Source organism: Lepeophtheirus salmonis, chromosome 9 (assembly GCF_016086655.4).
Source record: "Lepeophtheirus salmonis chromosome 9, UVic_Lsal_1.4, whole genome shotgun sequence".
In the NCBI taxonomy this organism is placed as follows: Eukaryota; Metazoa; Arthropoda; class Copepoda; order Siphonostomatoida; family Caligidae; genus Lepeophtheirus; species Lepeophtheirus salmonis.
The window spans coordinates 19,619,657-19,634,413 of NC_052139.2; the positions used below are offsets into that span (position 1 = coordinate 19,619,657).

The 14,757-nt window shown below is 30.7% G+C and overlaps 1 protein-coding gene across 38 annotated transcripts in view; it reads left to right on the forward strand.

The window, feature by feature from the left end:
* The window catches only part of sif (still life), a 146,706-nt gene that overhangs the window by 88,993 nt on the left and 42,956 nt on the right, over positions 1 to 14,757 (forward strand). For 25 of the 38 annotated variants that reach the window (XM_040719977.2, XM_040719979.2, XM_071891083.1 and 22 more), the window contains exons 5-10: positions 162 to 353; positions 1,515 to 2,552; positions 3,030 to 3,242; positions 3,494 to 3,556; positions 8,133 to 8,409; positions 10,446 to 10,689. In XM_040719977.2, coding sequence (XP_040575911.1) covers positions 162 to 353; positions 1,515 to 2,552; positions 3,030 to 3,242; positions 3,494 to 3,556; positions 8,133 to 8,409; positions 10,446 to 10,689 — 2,027 coding nt within the window. The remainder of the gene's footprint in view (positions 1 to 161; positions 354 to 1,514; positions 2,553 to 3,029; positions 3,243 to 3,493; positions 3,557 to 8,132; positions 8,410 to 10,445; positions 10,690 to 14,757) is intronic. The other 13 variants (XM_071891076.1, XM_071891094.1, XM_071891085.1 and 10 more) reach the window with 4 other exon arrangements.

The window sequence follows — 14,757 nt, forward strand, 5'->3', positions numbered from 1 at the left end:
CATCATCGCTTTTACTTTCATATGACCACTTAGAAAATATGACATCAGGCAGAAAGACGCAGGTCCACTGTATGTACTTCACATTAGTAACAAAAATACTTTTTTTTTTGTCCGGGCTTATTCTTCTCCCTCGTCCACGGTTTTGTTATTTTTTTTTACAGGGGGTATGCTTCCGTGTGGAGGGGGTTCGAGCCATCAACATGGAAGTAGTAGTTCAGCCTCTCGAAGGAGGCAAGCGTCACAAAGTACGCCAAGTAGCCCTACTAGAGGTCGAAAGGTTCCTCAGTGCACCTGTATGTCTGCTGAGCAATTTGAACATCTTCATAGATATCAATACGCGTCTTCCATGAGGGGTATGTTGAAAAATACCAAATTTTCACTCTTTTTTTTTAATTATTCTCTATCATTTGATTTGATTTTTTTTTTTTTTTTTGTAAATTTGTTATTTTTACATGATTTTTTCTCAGTATATATTTACACCCTTTACAACTTCTATATTATACATAAACATACTTCCATCCTTTTGAGAGTATCATTATTTATCATAGAACTAGGACGACAATTGTATTACTTAATATGTATAAGAACTCAGAGATTTTGTTGACTTCCTTTAGTACCACTTTTGATTTGATTTTTTTTCATTCCTTATACTTCTATCCATTCACACCTTCATTTGTCTATTCCTTCTCTTTTAATTACTAAATTAATTTGTAATGAAAACGTATTAATAACAATGAAATTTGATAGTAGTTTTTATATTTAAAAATAAATCTTCAAGCATGAATTTCACAAAAAAAAAGTGAATACTTCCTTCCATATTTTTTTACTGACCCCAATCCGGATCGAAGGATAACCATCTCTTTTTAAAAAAACCTTCAATGCATGCGCTTTCAATGCCTCTTCCTCTATTTTTTAATCTAAAACAAATCCTTTTAACCCAAAGATACCTTTAATTACTTGCACTGAATATTATATTCATCATTTAAGATCTCTTAGGTGTGTTCTAATTTGCCCATACTTCTCTTTTAAATAAATATGTTTAGTCATCATCGTAAAGAAGCAATTGTGCTTAATGTTTTAACAAATCAAGTCTCAGTTTATTTTTGAATGTATATACATATTTATTCATCTACTTGAGAAGATGTTCTTACCCAAAAAAATGAGCTAATAGCACGTATGTATTTTTTTCCCTCAAACTCTCTTAAGGATGTTTGATTCATTAAACTCGGTAGACTACAAATATTATTGGCAATGATTATTCTATATATTTTCTGCAAGAACATGCTGTACACCCAGGGAGTTGCCTAGCTCTTCTATCACATTTAATATAATCACCATATGTAGGTACAACTAATTTTAACTCTTGGGGGGTATTGATTTAAACAATAATTAATTATTATTCATTTAAAAACTTTATTAATAATATCTTAGTATCGAAATTTATTTTGTAAACTCCTGAGTGAACCTCATATATTGACATGTTGATTTTTTTTCTTTTCTATCCCTTCATCTAGGCTCACAAACACTGCCTCGAAACTTATCTGAATCAAGAGATGACGTAGGCTGTGCAGAGAAAATTTCACGGTCCGAATCCCGTGCAGGAGGGGATCGAAGTACATCTCGAGGAGATCCAAGTTCAAATACTGAGGGATATGGTAGTGTACGAGAGCGAGATCGTATTAAGAACGCTCAAAAAGATATAAGATCCTCTAAATCAGGCTCTCTCAAATCGCGAAAGGATTTGTTACACTCCAAATCCGTGGATTATGCAGGAGGTGGTGGTGGACCACGTGAAAGTAGTTTAAGTGTGAGACGAATGCGTAGTAAAAGTACGGACCAACTCCATAATCAAGAAGGGAGTGGTGGACGAGCATGTCGTATCGATTCAGGAACGCTCAAAAAAATGCTGAAGCCAGTGGTGCATACGGCGCCTGAGAGTCCAGTGACATCACCTGAAGGTGGCAGGCGACGTAATAATATAGCAAATATCCATGGCACTGTAGTAAGTGCTGGTCATAGAGGACGTTTAGACGGACCTACGGGTAGATATGATAGTGATAGAGATACTGGGTTTATGTCAGAGCCAGATACCGGCTCACGGAGATTACCTAGGCCGAACGGAAATGCTGTTAAATCAGTGTACAGAGATATTGGCCGTCCCAGTACGGGTAACAATTCATTCTATAACAATCATAGTAAAAATAATGAGGGCGGCGGGTCTAATAATACAGCCTCGAGGCCTGGAAATATGAAAAACACGGATATAACTGGAGGAAAATCAAATCAACGTCATTTGTTTTTGGACTTTAATGAAAGAGATCCAAGTCCACCCTCAGACACTGCAGGAATGTTTGACTCTCATTGTTTTGCTACAACACCGAGCTCTAGCAATGGCAATAGTGATTTTGAAAATACACCAGCCTCTCCGACTTCCCAACTTCTTATGGACTATGAAGAGCATCTAAGAAATACTCTAGAGAAAGGAATGGACGCTGAAAGCTACAGTCTACATACATTTGAAGCATTACTGACTCGCTCGATGGAAAACCTTGGTAATTTCTAATGTTTATTTGTTTATTTTTGTTTCCCTATCTATCAAACTATCAATATAGTTTTCATGTTCTAAGACGTCATTCCCAACAGGAACTTTACGAGAGGAAATAAATACAGGGCACGAGGTTGCGTAGTATGATTCATGTATCCTTCTTTTCATTAAGATTTTGAGGGGGAAAAAAATTTACTTTACAAATTTGACTTGAAAGCCCCCCTAATTTTATAAGGAGTCTAACTCTGGATCTTAAAGGATGAAAATATGAGAATTAAAATACATACAATTATTTAAATTATTATTCAATATTAGATATTTAGCTCAAATACCTTTTTAAAATGTTCCGGTTTTTTTTTGTACATTAATATAAATAAATGTTTGTAAATCTATCCCTTCTCTACATATAATTAGTTTCTTAATCGTAGATGTACTATTCATACCTTATATGTTTTACCATAATTGATTTTATCTTCAAATTCAGAGTCAATTTTGTATCATTGTAAACGATCCTCCTCAACTGCAAGTGACAAAAATGGAGTAATTCTAAGGGATGATCCAATAAGGAGAAGAAATGCCATTTCGTCTGATTTAGGATTTATATCTTATTCTAAAAGAGAGGAACTTCGTAGATTGAGGCTTATCAGTGCCGTATCTCTTATTCATGAAAAATTAGCAATAGAAAAACATACAAGAGGTTCAGTCAGTTTATAATATCTTGCTTTTTACTTTTTAACTCCATTATGCTCTACTAACAATGGATAGTGTCTTACTCAACATCCACCTAACATATAAATACAACTACATCACAAATTAATTTTTCCTCACAACCACTAACACTCTCAAATTATGTTAATTTATTGTTTTATATAACTAACATTTCATTTCATTTGTGAACTTATATATACTCATACAATATTTGATTCTTATTTCATTTGTCATTTACAGAGCAAGATTTGCATGACCTGGGTCCGGGACTTAATCCACAGAGTACTTACCTAAAGAGAAAAAGTAAGCTTCAACATTTATATCCATTTATACTTTACTTTATCATGACGTGGTCTATGTGTAGAGTTTTTTTAAATATGAACTATTAGTTACCGAAGCTGATATCATAATTCTTACATAGAAGCATCAAGTAATAAGTAGTTTGTGTGCACATGAATGACAAAAATTAACCTGAGGATTTGTTGGGGAGCTATAGGTGTAAGTCCTTTGATGGAATCGGAGTAGAATTAAGGATCGGCATCGGAGTAATTCCTGCTGGAGTGGGGTTTGTGTTTATTTTCTTCATCTCATGACCGCTCATAGCTAATTCAATGAAACATCATGGCAGCTATGATTATCTCCCTCCCAAACATTCTTCAAACTGTCAGGCTTACCATCTCATTTTTTAGTCTCTTTTATTTTTTCATAAGAACACTTCATATTTTATACAACTCTATCCATGTTTTTTTTCATTTTACAACTTGGTCCATACGGAGTTATGGGTTCGATTCCAATTATAATCTGAGTATGTAAAAAACGAGAACAGACGAATATTTTATTTTCTTAAATTTAAATTTTATGACATTACCGTTAAACTTCTATCAATGATGTAGTTATCAAAAAGTTATAACATTTAAAAGTAATTAGACATGGCATTACGAGGGTTTAAAAGATTAATTAAGTGTGAGTAAACTTTTAAAAATGTATACTTACCTCATTTAAGACCATATGTTCAAGGCTTTATTTCTAAATTAAAAACTTGAAATCTTTTTAATTTGTTGACTTGTTTTTTAGAGGAAAAGTATTGACAATAATCGACAAACTAAGTCCGACTTCCGATTATTTTTAAACTCCCTATAATAGGTTGACTTTATCAGATATATTGGTCGGGCTTGCAGTCAAATATATACTAGACATGATATCAAAATTATTTACCTATCCGATATTTTATTTATGATTTGATTTACCAGTATTCTCGTAAGCGTTTTTTGTTTTGTCACAATTGTTTTGTTTCGTTTAACAACGGATTTATATCCTAAGGATACAGTATTTAATTTGTTAGTTAATGTTTTACTTCATCAAAAAGACTTATTCTTGAGAACAAATATATGTGAGTTATCAAATACGAATTCATCTATTTGATCCTTGTTTAGTCATGTTAACAAAATGATTGTTAAAAAAAAGACTGTGATATGAATAAATCTAATCGTGGATTGTTTGACTAATGTAATCTGGGAACAAACCTTTTTGTCACAGTCCTTTTAAGAAGTACATAAATAATAACCATTACACTCATTCCTTCATCTAAGGGTGAGTACTAGTGCTGTATTGATCCTCATTTAGGACCACAGACTCGTGATTCAGTCCAGTCTGTTCCCAATCAGTCCCTCTAGTTAGTCTTTTAAGAAGATAAAATCGATCCATCGTGACATCATTGAGAATGTTTTTTCCTTTCTTTTAATTATTTCGTTATATAGCATCATAAATTATATAACTATGTAAAAATATACTATCCTTGTACTATATTGCACAATAATGAAAAAAATTAATATTTCTTGTAAGATATGTGCAAATGTGTATATATATATATGTTTCATTTATCTGATTCCCCTTAATAAATCTTCGATATATTTAGAATTTTTTTTAAGGAACGACAGGTAGACCATAGATGTACATTAGGGACCTCACGTGACGTCCCTGGCGTCAGTCTCATTTTCTAAAGGGAAAAAGGTGGGAAAGGGAAGAAATAAATAATAATAAGATGGAGGAGATAATCAACGAATTTGCGAAAAAAAATGCGGATCGCGAGCATTTGCTTCTAGATAATATTTGATGTCTGTTGGTTGTATAATTTAGTATTGAATGAAAATGTGTTAAAGATAATAACATTTTTGTTTTTTATTTTGGCATTAATAAAACTGATTCATATATAACTAAGTAGTTCTTTAGTTCATAATTCGAACACATACAATCATACACATATACTAGGTGATTAAAAGCTTAGTTTTTTTTAAAATGATTTTTCGTGATTAAATGATCGTCGGGCTTAAAATAGGATTTGACGTCCCTTATGTTAGAGCTCCGGTATGTCTATGATTAGGACCGGTCCCAAGGACTGATGGTCTTAAGAACCAGCATACCACAAGTGTGGTATACCTCTATGTATTAAGCATTCCTTGGCTACAAAAATTGAGTAACCTTTTTTTTTTCATTCCTTATTCAGATAAAATATGGGTGCAAATATCAAAATTTATATAAAAAAACTATCCGATACCGATATGATTTATAAATTATATATTTTTCCCTCTGAATTGGTTTATCCATTTGAACCGATATATTATCCCACGTCCAATATATACACACGCATCCAAATTAAAGATCTAAAGTTTTAGTCTACCCTACACGTACTTGAAATATACTTTTGCAAAAAAAAAAGAAAGCTAGAAGGGTTTTTTAATTATTGTATTCATAGATCTTGTAAAAATTAGCTCTTAATATTTAAATTTGTTTGCAACAAAAAAAATGCCCATCATTTTTTTGTATGAGAAAAACGTATCAAATATAAGAAAAATTGTTTTTTTAATATCCAAATATTCATAATTATAAATGATAAATATTGCATGTTTAATATATATTTTTACTTAAAAATGAAAAGTTTTATTTCATATATAACCGAAAATATTCGTTTTCATTTCTTGCAATATTTAAAAAATATATATTTAAAATAAGATATTATGTATACAAGAAACAGCAAGATATTTAAAAACTATTATTTATAGTTTCTTAATATAATGGGAGGTTAAATATATTGGGCTCTTAATTGCAGCACTTGTAAAGTCTCAATTACTTTAGCTTGGGTCCAAGTAGAGGCTTAAGTATTAGCTACTACTTTTTTAAACTCGGTCCAAGACCGAATAAGTTTTCGGTTCCGTCTTAAGTCGCGTTGAGTTGGTCCTAATTTAGGATCGTGGTTCAGTCCAGTCTCAATTGTCTGTCATTAAAGAATGTGAAATTGATCCTTTGTGAATTCGTTGAGGGTTTTGTTTCCTTTTTTTAATTGTTCTGTTCTATAATAGATTAAATTATAACTAAGTAAAAATATTTTTTCTATTTATATGTGCAATGTTCTTAATATATATGTCTTGTTTGTCTTAATAAACCATCGATATTTTGGGGGGAAATTTCAAGAACTGACCATTAAAGACCGTTCCCAATGTCTGATGATTCTCAGAATCGGTCCCAAAGACATTACACACCACTAGTCTATAGTGATTTTGTCTATACCGATATTTAAGTCCAAACTGCGATTTCAGACCAACAATTTAATCGTTTTCAAATAGAAGACCAATTATTTTTGTGTCAATATCTTGATCATTTTTTTTAGTCTCATTCTATAGAGTCTATCTTGATACGAATATGATTTATTCAAAACGTTTAACTTCCTTGAAGTTATGGTTCAATTGTCTACAATTTTGAAACACGAATCTCTAAATTATATAAGTCAGGATTTGTGTATTTAGGTACAATGTGTATGATTTCTATTTAGAAGAACAAAAATGTGTTTCACATCAATTACATATACTAACCTCTTTACTTATTTGAAGTATATTTTGACAGGCCAATTGCTCCCTTACAATCGCTTACCATATATAAGATATTTAGATGGAAGAAAATTATTTTTCTATTATTGGGGAAGAATCATTTTGAAACCTTAACTACGATCAAGGGGATCCTACAACAAATTCCAATTTTTTATTACGTTAAATAACTTATACGAGATCTATTAACACAAAACAAGCTAGTCATAAGTATATTTGACTCTCTGGCAACAATTTTATTGTTTTGATTTTTTATGATATATTGGGACTAGTTATATCCAAATAATGCATACAAAATACTTAATATTTAATAAAACAGGGTATAAAAGCTAAGTGGTTTCCCGTAGAGTTATATATTGGTAATATAAAGAAAAATGGATGCACTTAATAGCTATAGAGAAAAAATGGCTTGTAAAAACCTCAATAGCTTTGGCTGCAAGATGGATTTGATAAACGGGAATGTGGAAGCTAAGAAACAGATCTCTCTTGTTTTGGAGGGGAAACCTTAGAGTGTGTTCAGAGATGTTACTATGAACAGTTTGCACTAATACACATTTTCTACATAAAAATGCAAATAAATGTCGAAAATGTAAAACAAAATAATAATATAAATAAAAGCCAAAAATACAAATAAATCTTATTTACATAACTTGAACATCAATAATTATGACTATAGTCAATAGTCATACTTTGACCAAGCAGTATTTATGGCGTCTTTTGTTGGAGATTTTTGTGCCCACTGCTAAAAATGATTTTCTACAGCTCTCTCACTCTAAGTAGCTGTCGACTACTAAAACCCCTTGGGTATATCAAGCCATCCTAGAAATTGGATGACGCTGCTCATAATTGACCAAAATATGCTCATTAAGGAACTATTTGGGTGTACATATATATTTACGTTGTAAACAAATAATATTTGAGACTTTTTCATTTAATTGTTTGATGATCATGATTGATTTTGTGTTTACACATCTTATATATATATATTTCTAACATTTTAGACCGTTCACGAACCATGCCTTCCCGGCCCGTACCCGACAAATATACACGACCAAGGAGCGTCAATTCAAATTTAGAAGCATCTACTCGGAGTAGTAACAATGTGATCCCAGATCCAATGAGTTCTAATCGAAGAACGGAGCAATCAGGCTATCTCTCTGATCGTAATGAAATGACATATAGGTCCAGTAGTATGATTGGTGGTGGAGCAGGAGGAAGTAAAAGTTTTATCAATAATGGGAATGATCGGAGAGCATATCTTTCTAGTCATAATCTCAGGTAAGACAAATATAATATTTCATTGTAGTTTTTACTTGGTATAAAATGGTTTAAATAATAGTAATCAAATAAAAAGTGTAAACAATCATAAATCAAGGGTTTATCTTAAAAGCTGATATAATCTAATTAAATTTTCAATGTGTGCCTACCAAGACATATAAATATATGTATAAGAAGAAAGAATAAAATCTTAACCTCCCATACGATTTTTCTCTTTTCCCCACTTACATATATATTTTTGTAATCTTAATTAAGTTGACCTCCATTGATGAGAGGGCCCTTACAATGATTACAAATCGAAAGAGGACGAAACTCTTGAATTAATACATCATTTTGAAATCAAAATATTTATTGCACACACATAAATGTTACTGTAATTGCTCAAATCCGGGCTTTTATAAGAAGTGAGACAAAGTTAGTAAGAGATAATCTTTTTTATCCATATTTATTTTTACTAGGATTTTCTAATATGAGCATAACCCGATTCGATGGATTTTAAACAATCAATTAGCTTCGAACAAAGTCCCAGGAGAATACATCAAAAAATTTCTTTTTTGACACTTAAATGAGTGTTCCTCAAACTGTTTTACTTGTACCCTCCCCCCTCAAATAGTATTCTAAAATAAGATAATTTTCAATCTATTTGTAGGCTTTTTTAATAATGGTAATTTGTATTTTGTTTATTGGAAACTTTTTGTACTTCTCATCAAAATTACATTGTCTCTCCTATGGGCAACCCCCCTCATTTTGCAAAGTATGCACATATTGTAAAGGTGTTTTATTACTTTTGAGGGTATAAAAATAAGATTTTAAACCAAAAATTTGATCAAATGAGTCCGTATTCAGGGGTGCCCGCAGTATTTTATGTATTATTATTCATTTAAAAAAACCAAGTACCTCCCCCCCCCCTTGCTTGGTGTTTTTGGTCCACAGCATAAATTTTTCGATTTACATTTTTTTTAGAAAAGTAATCCTTAAGAAAAAATTTTATTCCCTGTTTTTTCGTGATATTTTTATTCTTTCAAAACGATAATTTTTCAAAAATTCATTACTTTTGGGGGGCTGGTCTACATTTCCTCCAGGCCTGCCTGTGGACAGCCCTGTTATTACAAAATCATACTTTTAGCATTGCAGCTGATTTAGTCGATAGTTTTTATATGAAATAAAAAGAATTCTTGTACTAGATATTTCTTGTGCATTTGTGCTGAGGAAGTAACTGTTGAAAAAAAGAATTATACAGAGGCCAATAAAACCGTTGATAAAATCTTTTTTAAAGTTGCTTCAATAGAATAGGGATCTGTAGTTATTTAGTATTGATTTTAATATTTTATTAATGAGTTATTTTTTTTTTTAATATCTAATATATACAAACTAAGCAAAAAAAACTACATCTTGAACGTGAAAAACGATTTAATTTAGCATGTTTATAGCTTTGATCTAATATTGCACTGAATCTATATATATCCAACATGCAGTTTTTTTTTGTTTTTTTTAGGCTAAAACTTTTAAATAAAGTGGTGAAACAAGTCAATAAGCTTAAAGATCTTTCTTTGGTTTTTTATAAAACTTTATCCCCGGGAGATATCGATTTTGAGATACACTGGTTGACGTTATTTCTTCATTTTTCATAAAGAAATATGTAACTTTTTCTTCCTTTTTTAAAAATCCTATTTTAATTCAATTTAAAGGGCAAACTTATAAAAGCTTCGTTGATAGTTGTAGAGTAATATTCATGGCATACTTAGCTACCCTAGAGGACAAATAAGTTTTTTCATTGTCTAATTAATTTGAATACAAAAATGATCATTTAGCAATCTTTCATCCCTTGGTTTATAGCTTTGAATTAAGACCCTCAATCTATTAAATTAGACAATCCCAAGAAATAAAAAAAACAATAGGGTTATATCCAAACTTATCTTTTTAAACATTTTTTATTTTTTAACTTGAGTTTTATAATCAAAACTGCTTGTCCCACATATAAATAGGCTATCGTCTTTATGGATGGAAATAGCAAACATATATTTTCTTTTTTTTAGGAATGGACGTCAAGATAGCATACGCTCAGGTTATGTATCCGATCATGAGTCTAGAAACGAATTACGTCGACGAAACTCAACTGCGAATAATCCTAATAGCACTTCTGTCTCGAATTTAAATTCAAATATAGTCAACAACAGCTGTGGCAACAGTAATAACAATAGTCATTTTGTACAGCAACAAATTAGTATTGATAGTGTGCATTCTCACGACTCTCGGCTCTGTTACCTAACTTCATCTGAGGTAAGTCACATTTTATTCTCACTTAAGGGTGGTTTTCTTAACCAATGAGCGTCCTGTAGAATTTGAGGTCACGTCAAATATATATCATATTTATCATTTTCTCTTCCCAGTTTTCATTTATTAGTCATATTACAAGTGTTTCCATATTTGAAAGGACGCCTGTCATCAGGAATATATATGTTCTTTGGTTTTTTTTTGGAGTGTATCCAAAATTTTATTGTTCAAATAAATTAAATTTCTGTGAATGGTTTTTGGAATTTTTTTCCAAAAAAAATCTTAAAAGTTTATAGCTAATCAAAAATTTAATTTATTTTGAAAAATAATATCCTTAGCTATGCACAGAAATTTGTAGAAAATAATACTGAAAATTGAATTTTTTTGATAAAAAAATTCAAAAATTCATAGATATGAAGCAAAATTAATTTTTTTGGTAAAAAAATTTCAAAAATCATTAGCTATTCACAGAAAATTAATTTATTTAAACAATAAATTTTTGGTTAAAATTTGAAATTTACAGAAAACTTAATTCTTGGAAAAAAATATGGAAAATGAAATTTTTTGAAAAAAATTCCAAAATTCAGAGTTATTTAGAAAAATGTAATTTTTAAAAAAAAAAATTTTTAAATATTAATGTTTTGGTGAAAAAAAATCAAAAACCTATAGCTATTCATAAGAAATTCAATTTTTTGAAAAAAAATATAAATACTAAATTTTTTTGGAAAAAAAATTCTAGTAAAATGCAAAAATTATCTAGCCCCTCAAGTCCACCCTCGATGGACACCCTTGGTCTTTTTGTGAGCCCACTTGCAAATATTTAAATAGGATATAATTATATTAGTATTTCGATTGGTGTTCTAGACAAGTCCTGCGAACAAGATCGGTCTCATCTAAATCTTCGAAATGGACAATTATTTTAATGCACTGTTAATGACGTCACACACTTTTTAAAATAAGTAACTATTCATACATGACGTTGTACGATACTAAATTGTGACTTATTTCTATGGGAGACAGAATAAGTTTTGGGTTCACACATTAAAACCGTTTTCCGACCGAAGTATCGGTCTCAAGGGAATAATTTAAGATCGAAAGAGGAACAAACTGAGTTTGTACTGAGTACAGCACGAGTATATATCTACTTTTTTTTTTACAATAGTAGAAGGGCGGGGGAATAAAGCAAAAATATGTGAAATCATTTTTTATTGTTATGAACAAAGTATTTCTTGACAATTTTTCAATATTTTCATTTTTTATATATAAAAAGAATTAATAAAGATAAATTTTATCAATAATAAGAAAACAAATATAATGTAGTAGATTGGAAAATTCTTTTTTTTCTTTTTTTGTCTATGATGTCATATTTGTTCTCAAGCATATATATTTAGTATATGCATATATTTTAATATTTCTTTGACAAGTTACCGACTATTATTTCTAAATCATATTTCTATATAATAAACGAATCTCTTTGTTACATCATAATTATCTCCAATGGTCCCTCATAAAAATTTCAAAAAACTAGAACTGTATTATAGTCCACCTGCTCAGAGTTCAAGTCAATTCAGAGTCGATTAAAAAGATATCAGGCTTGCCCCTCCCTTATTTTGACATCCTTGATTAGTGTATCACTTGTAAAAATCATCAAAATAATTGGTTAACAGTCAAACTGTTTCAAATACTGTCTTCTGTGATTAGAGTTGTACAGTTCTTAATTAAGACTAAAAACTACAGATCCATCCACTTTACTCTCGGTTCGTTCCAGTTCAGTCCTGCACATTAGTCCTAAAAGCATACTAAGTGTGTTAAAAAACAAAGGTTCTATTCAAATTACACAGGCAACGTATATTTTGTATGTTAGATTACTTTAATGTTTTTACATACGAAAAAGAACATATATTTATTGTGTAAAGCTATATAATATGTTTGATTTGTTTATGGGAGGCATAACTGTTAGAAGTACATTGCGTGGTCGGCGATTTTTCGCTATATGTTATGGGTTCTTCCATTTGGACGCTTGGGATTTGGTTTATTATGATTCGATACCAGTTATAACTCTTTTCAGTAAATCAGGATCATCATTGATGTCTGTCAACAGATAATAAGTGTTGCTCATACGACGATTCTTATTGTCAAAGTTCAGTAGTTTCGGAAAAAACTTCTGATCATTTCATTTTTTACACAAAATTTTATGCAAATTATTTCAATAGGAAAAAATCGCCGAACACACAAAATACTTTTAACAATTATGCCTCTCATAGACAAACTAAACATATTATATAGCTTTTAATAATAAATATATGTTCTCTTGCGAATGTAGTAAAATCAAAAAATCTAGCATATCAAACATATGTTGGTCGCAAAATTTGTAACACACCTCGTATAAACTTCGGCCTTTGATGACGTTACTCAACTTTATTTATTCTTCCTTTAATCGGTTGTAGTCCTGACCGTCTAAAGGACCGACAGTGTTAAGGACCTGTCGCAAGTACTTATATAACACGTCCTTAGACTGGACTGTTCCTAATAAACTGATATAAATTTCTACAAACTTTGTTTTATCTACAAATCCAATATTTCATCTTCACCTTGCATTTTTTTATAGCTGAAAAAAAAAAGTGAAATATCCACCGATTTCTTATTTTTGCCCATAATATTTTTGATTTTGAATAAATATAGAAACATCGTTATTCGTATTGTTGTTTTTTGAGACGCCAGTCCTCTTTCTATCTGTAAGTCATGCTCATATTTAGTCTTCTTAGGCTCCAAAAACAATTTTTGTGTTTTGGGTATAAAATAATCCCCCTGTTATGGCCCCTCCCCAGAAAATTGTCACCCCGTCTTAGCCTGACCAAGTTCAAAAGAGGAATCCAAGCAAATTTTCAGTTTCCTACGCTCAATAGTGCGGGGACTCAGAAAGGACACACACTGTATTATATATATATAAACAAATGATCATATATGAATTTGTAAGTAATCAGCGCTGTCAACTCTAATCATGTATGAGGAGAGCTGTAAAAAAGTATTGAATAAATATATATGTAAAATAAGAATAATAATATTAGTTGACAACCTGCTTATTCTAGAGGTATGTTATTATTTTTCTATATTTGCTCAACTTAGGTACGGGCAAGTAAAATATATAAATTACAAAAAAAAGCAATACAGATAAATTGGTAATCTTCTTTTAAAGTGTGTTAAACAGCTGAAATCCAATTCATGTACTATATATAATTAGACTAAGACTAATAAAATCTACTTATCTACTTATTTATTTCTATTTAAAAGATTTATTACTAGACTAAAAGTATAAAAACAAACAATCAGTACGGGCACATGTAAAAATAACTTTCACTTGCAATAGTTTGGCTTTATGTTTCCCCCTGCAGTCCATGCTGAACGTGTTCTATGTATAGTACATTGTTCAGCCAACGTCTGTTATCATAATTCATTAAGAATATGAAGAGGCTGGAAACGGAAAGTACTTGAATAGGTCAAAAATTGTCCGAAAGATTTGTAGGCCCAATTATAAATTTAGAACATTCAAAAGCCAAATGGAAGGGTCTTCATCTCTTAAACCACTCCCAATACATAGTGGACTAACTTCATGGTTCACAAGGTGATAGTGTCGACACAGGAGACAATACCTTAGTGGTAAACTGAACCAAGAAGTGCAGTTTTCCTTTTAAAAAATTCAAGAGATGCTTCCACCTTCTAGGCTTAATTTTTGGGAACATCACTCGGCCTTGACGGCAAAAAATATTTACATAAATCACGTGTTGACTATCATACGCAGAGCGTTAAATTTAAGATCAATAACTATTTTTGTATTATCACAAACTTCCCTGGTCATAAGTTTGGTTGTCACAAATATAAGATAATTTGTGACACAATCATTTAATATGTGTGAATTAGTATTTGACCAATCCTGTAGTATAGTTTAGCAATATAATAAGATCTTTTTGCATTTACTATAACAGAGGTGAATGAAAATTTATTTTAAAAAATTATATAATTCCATAGTCAATTATGGTATTTCTATAAGTTGTTTTTTTTGGTTTTTTTTTTTAG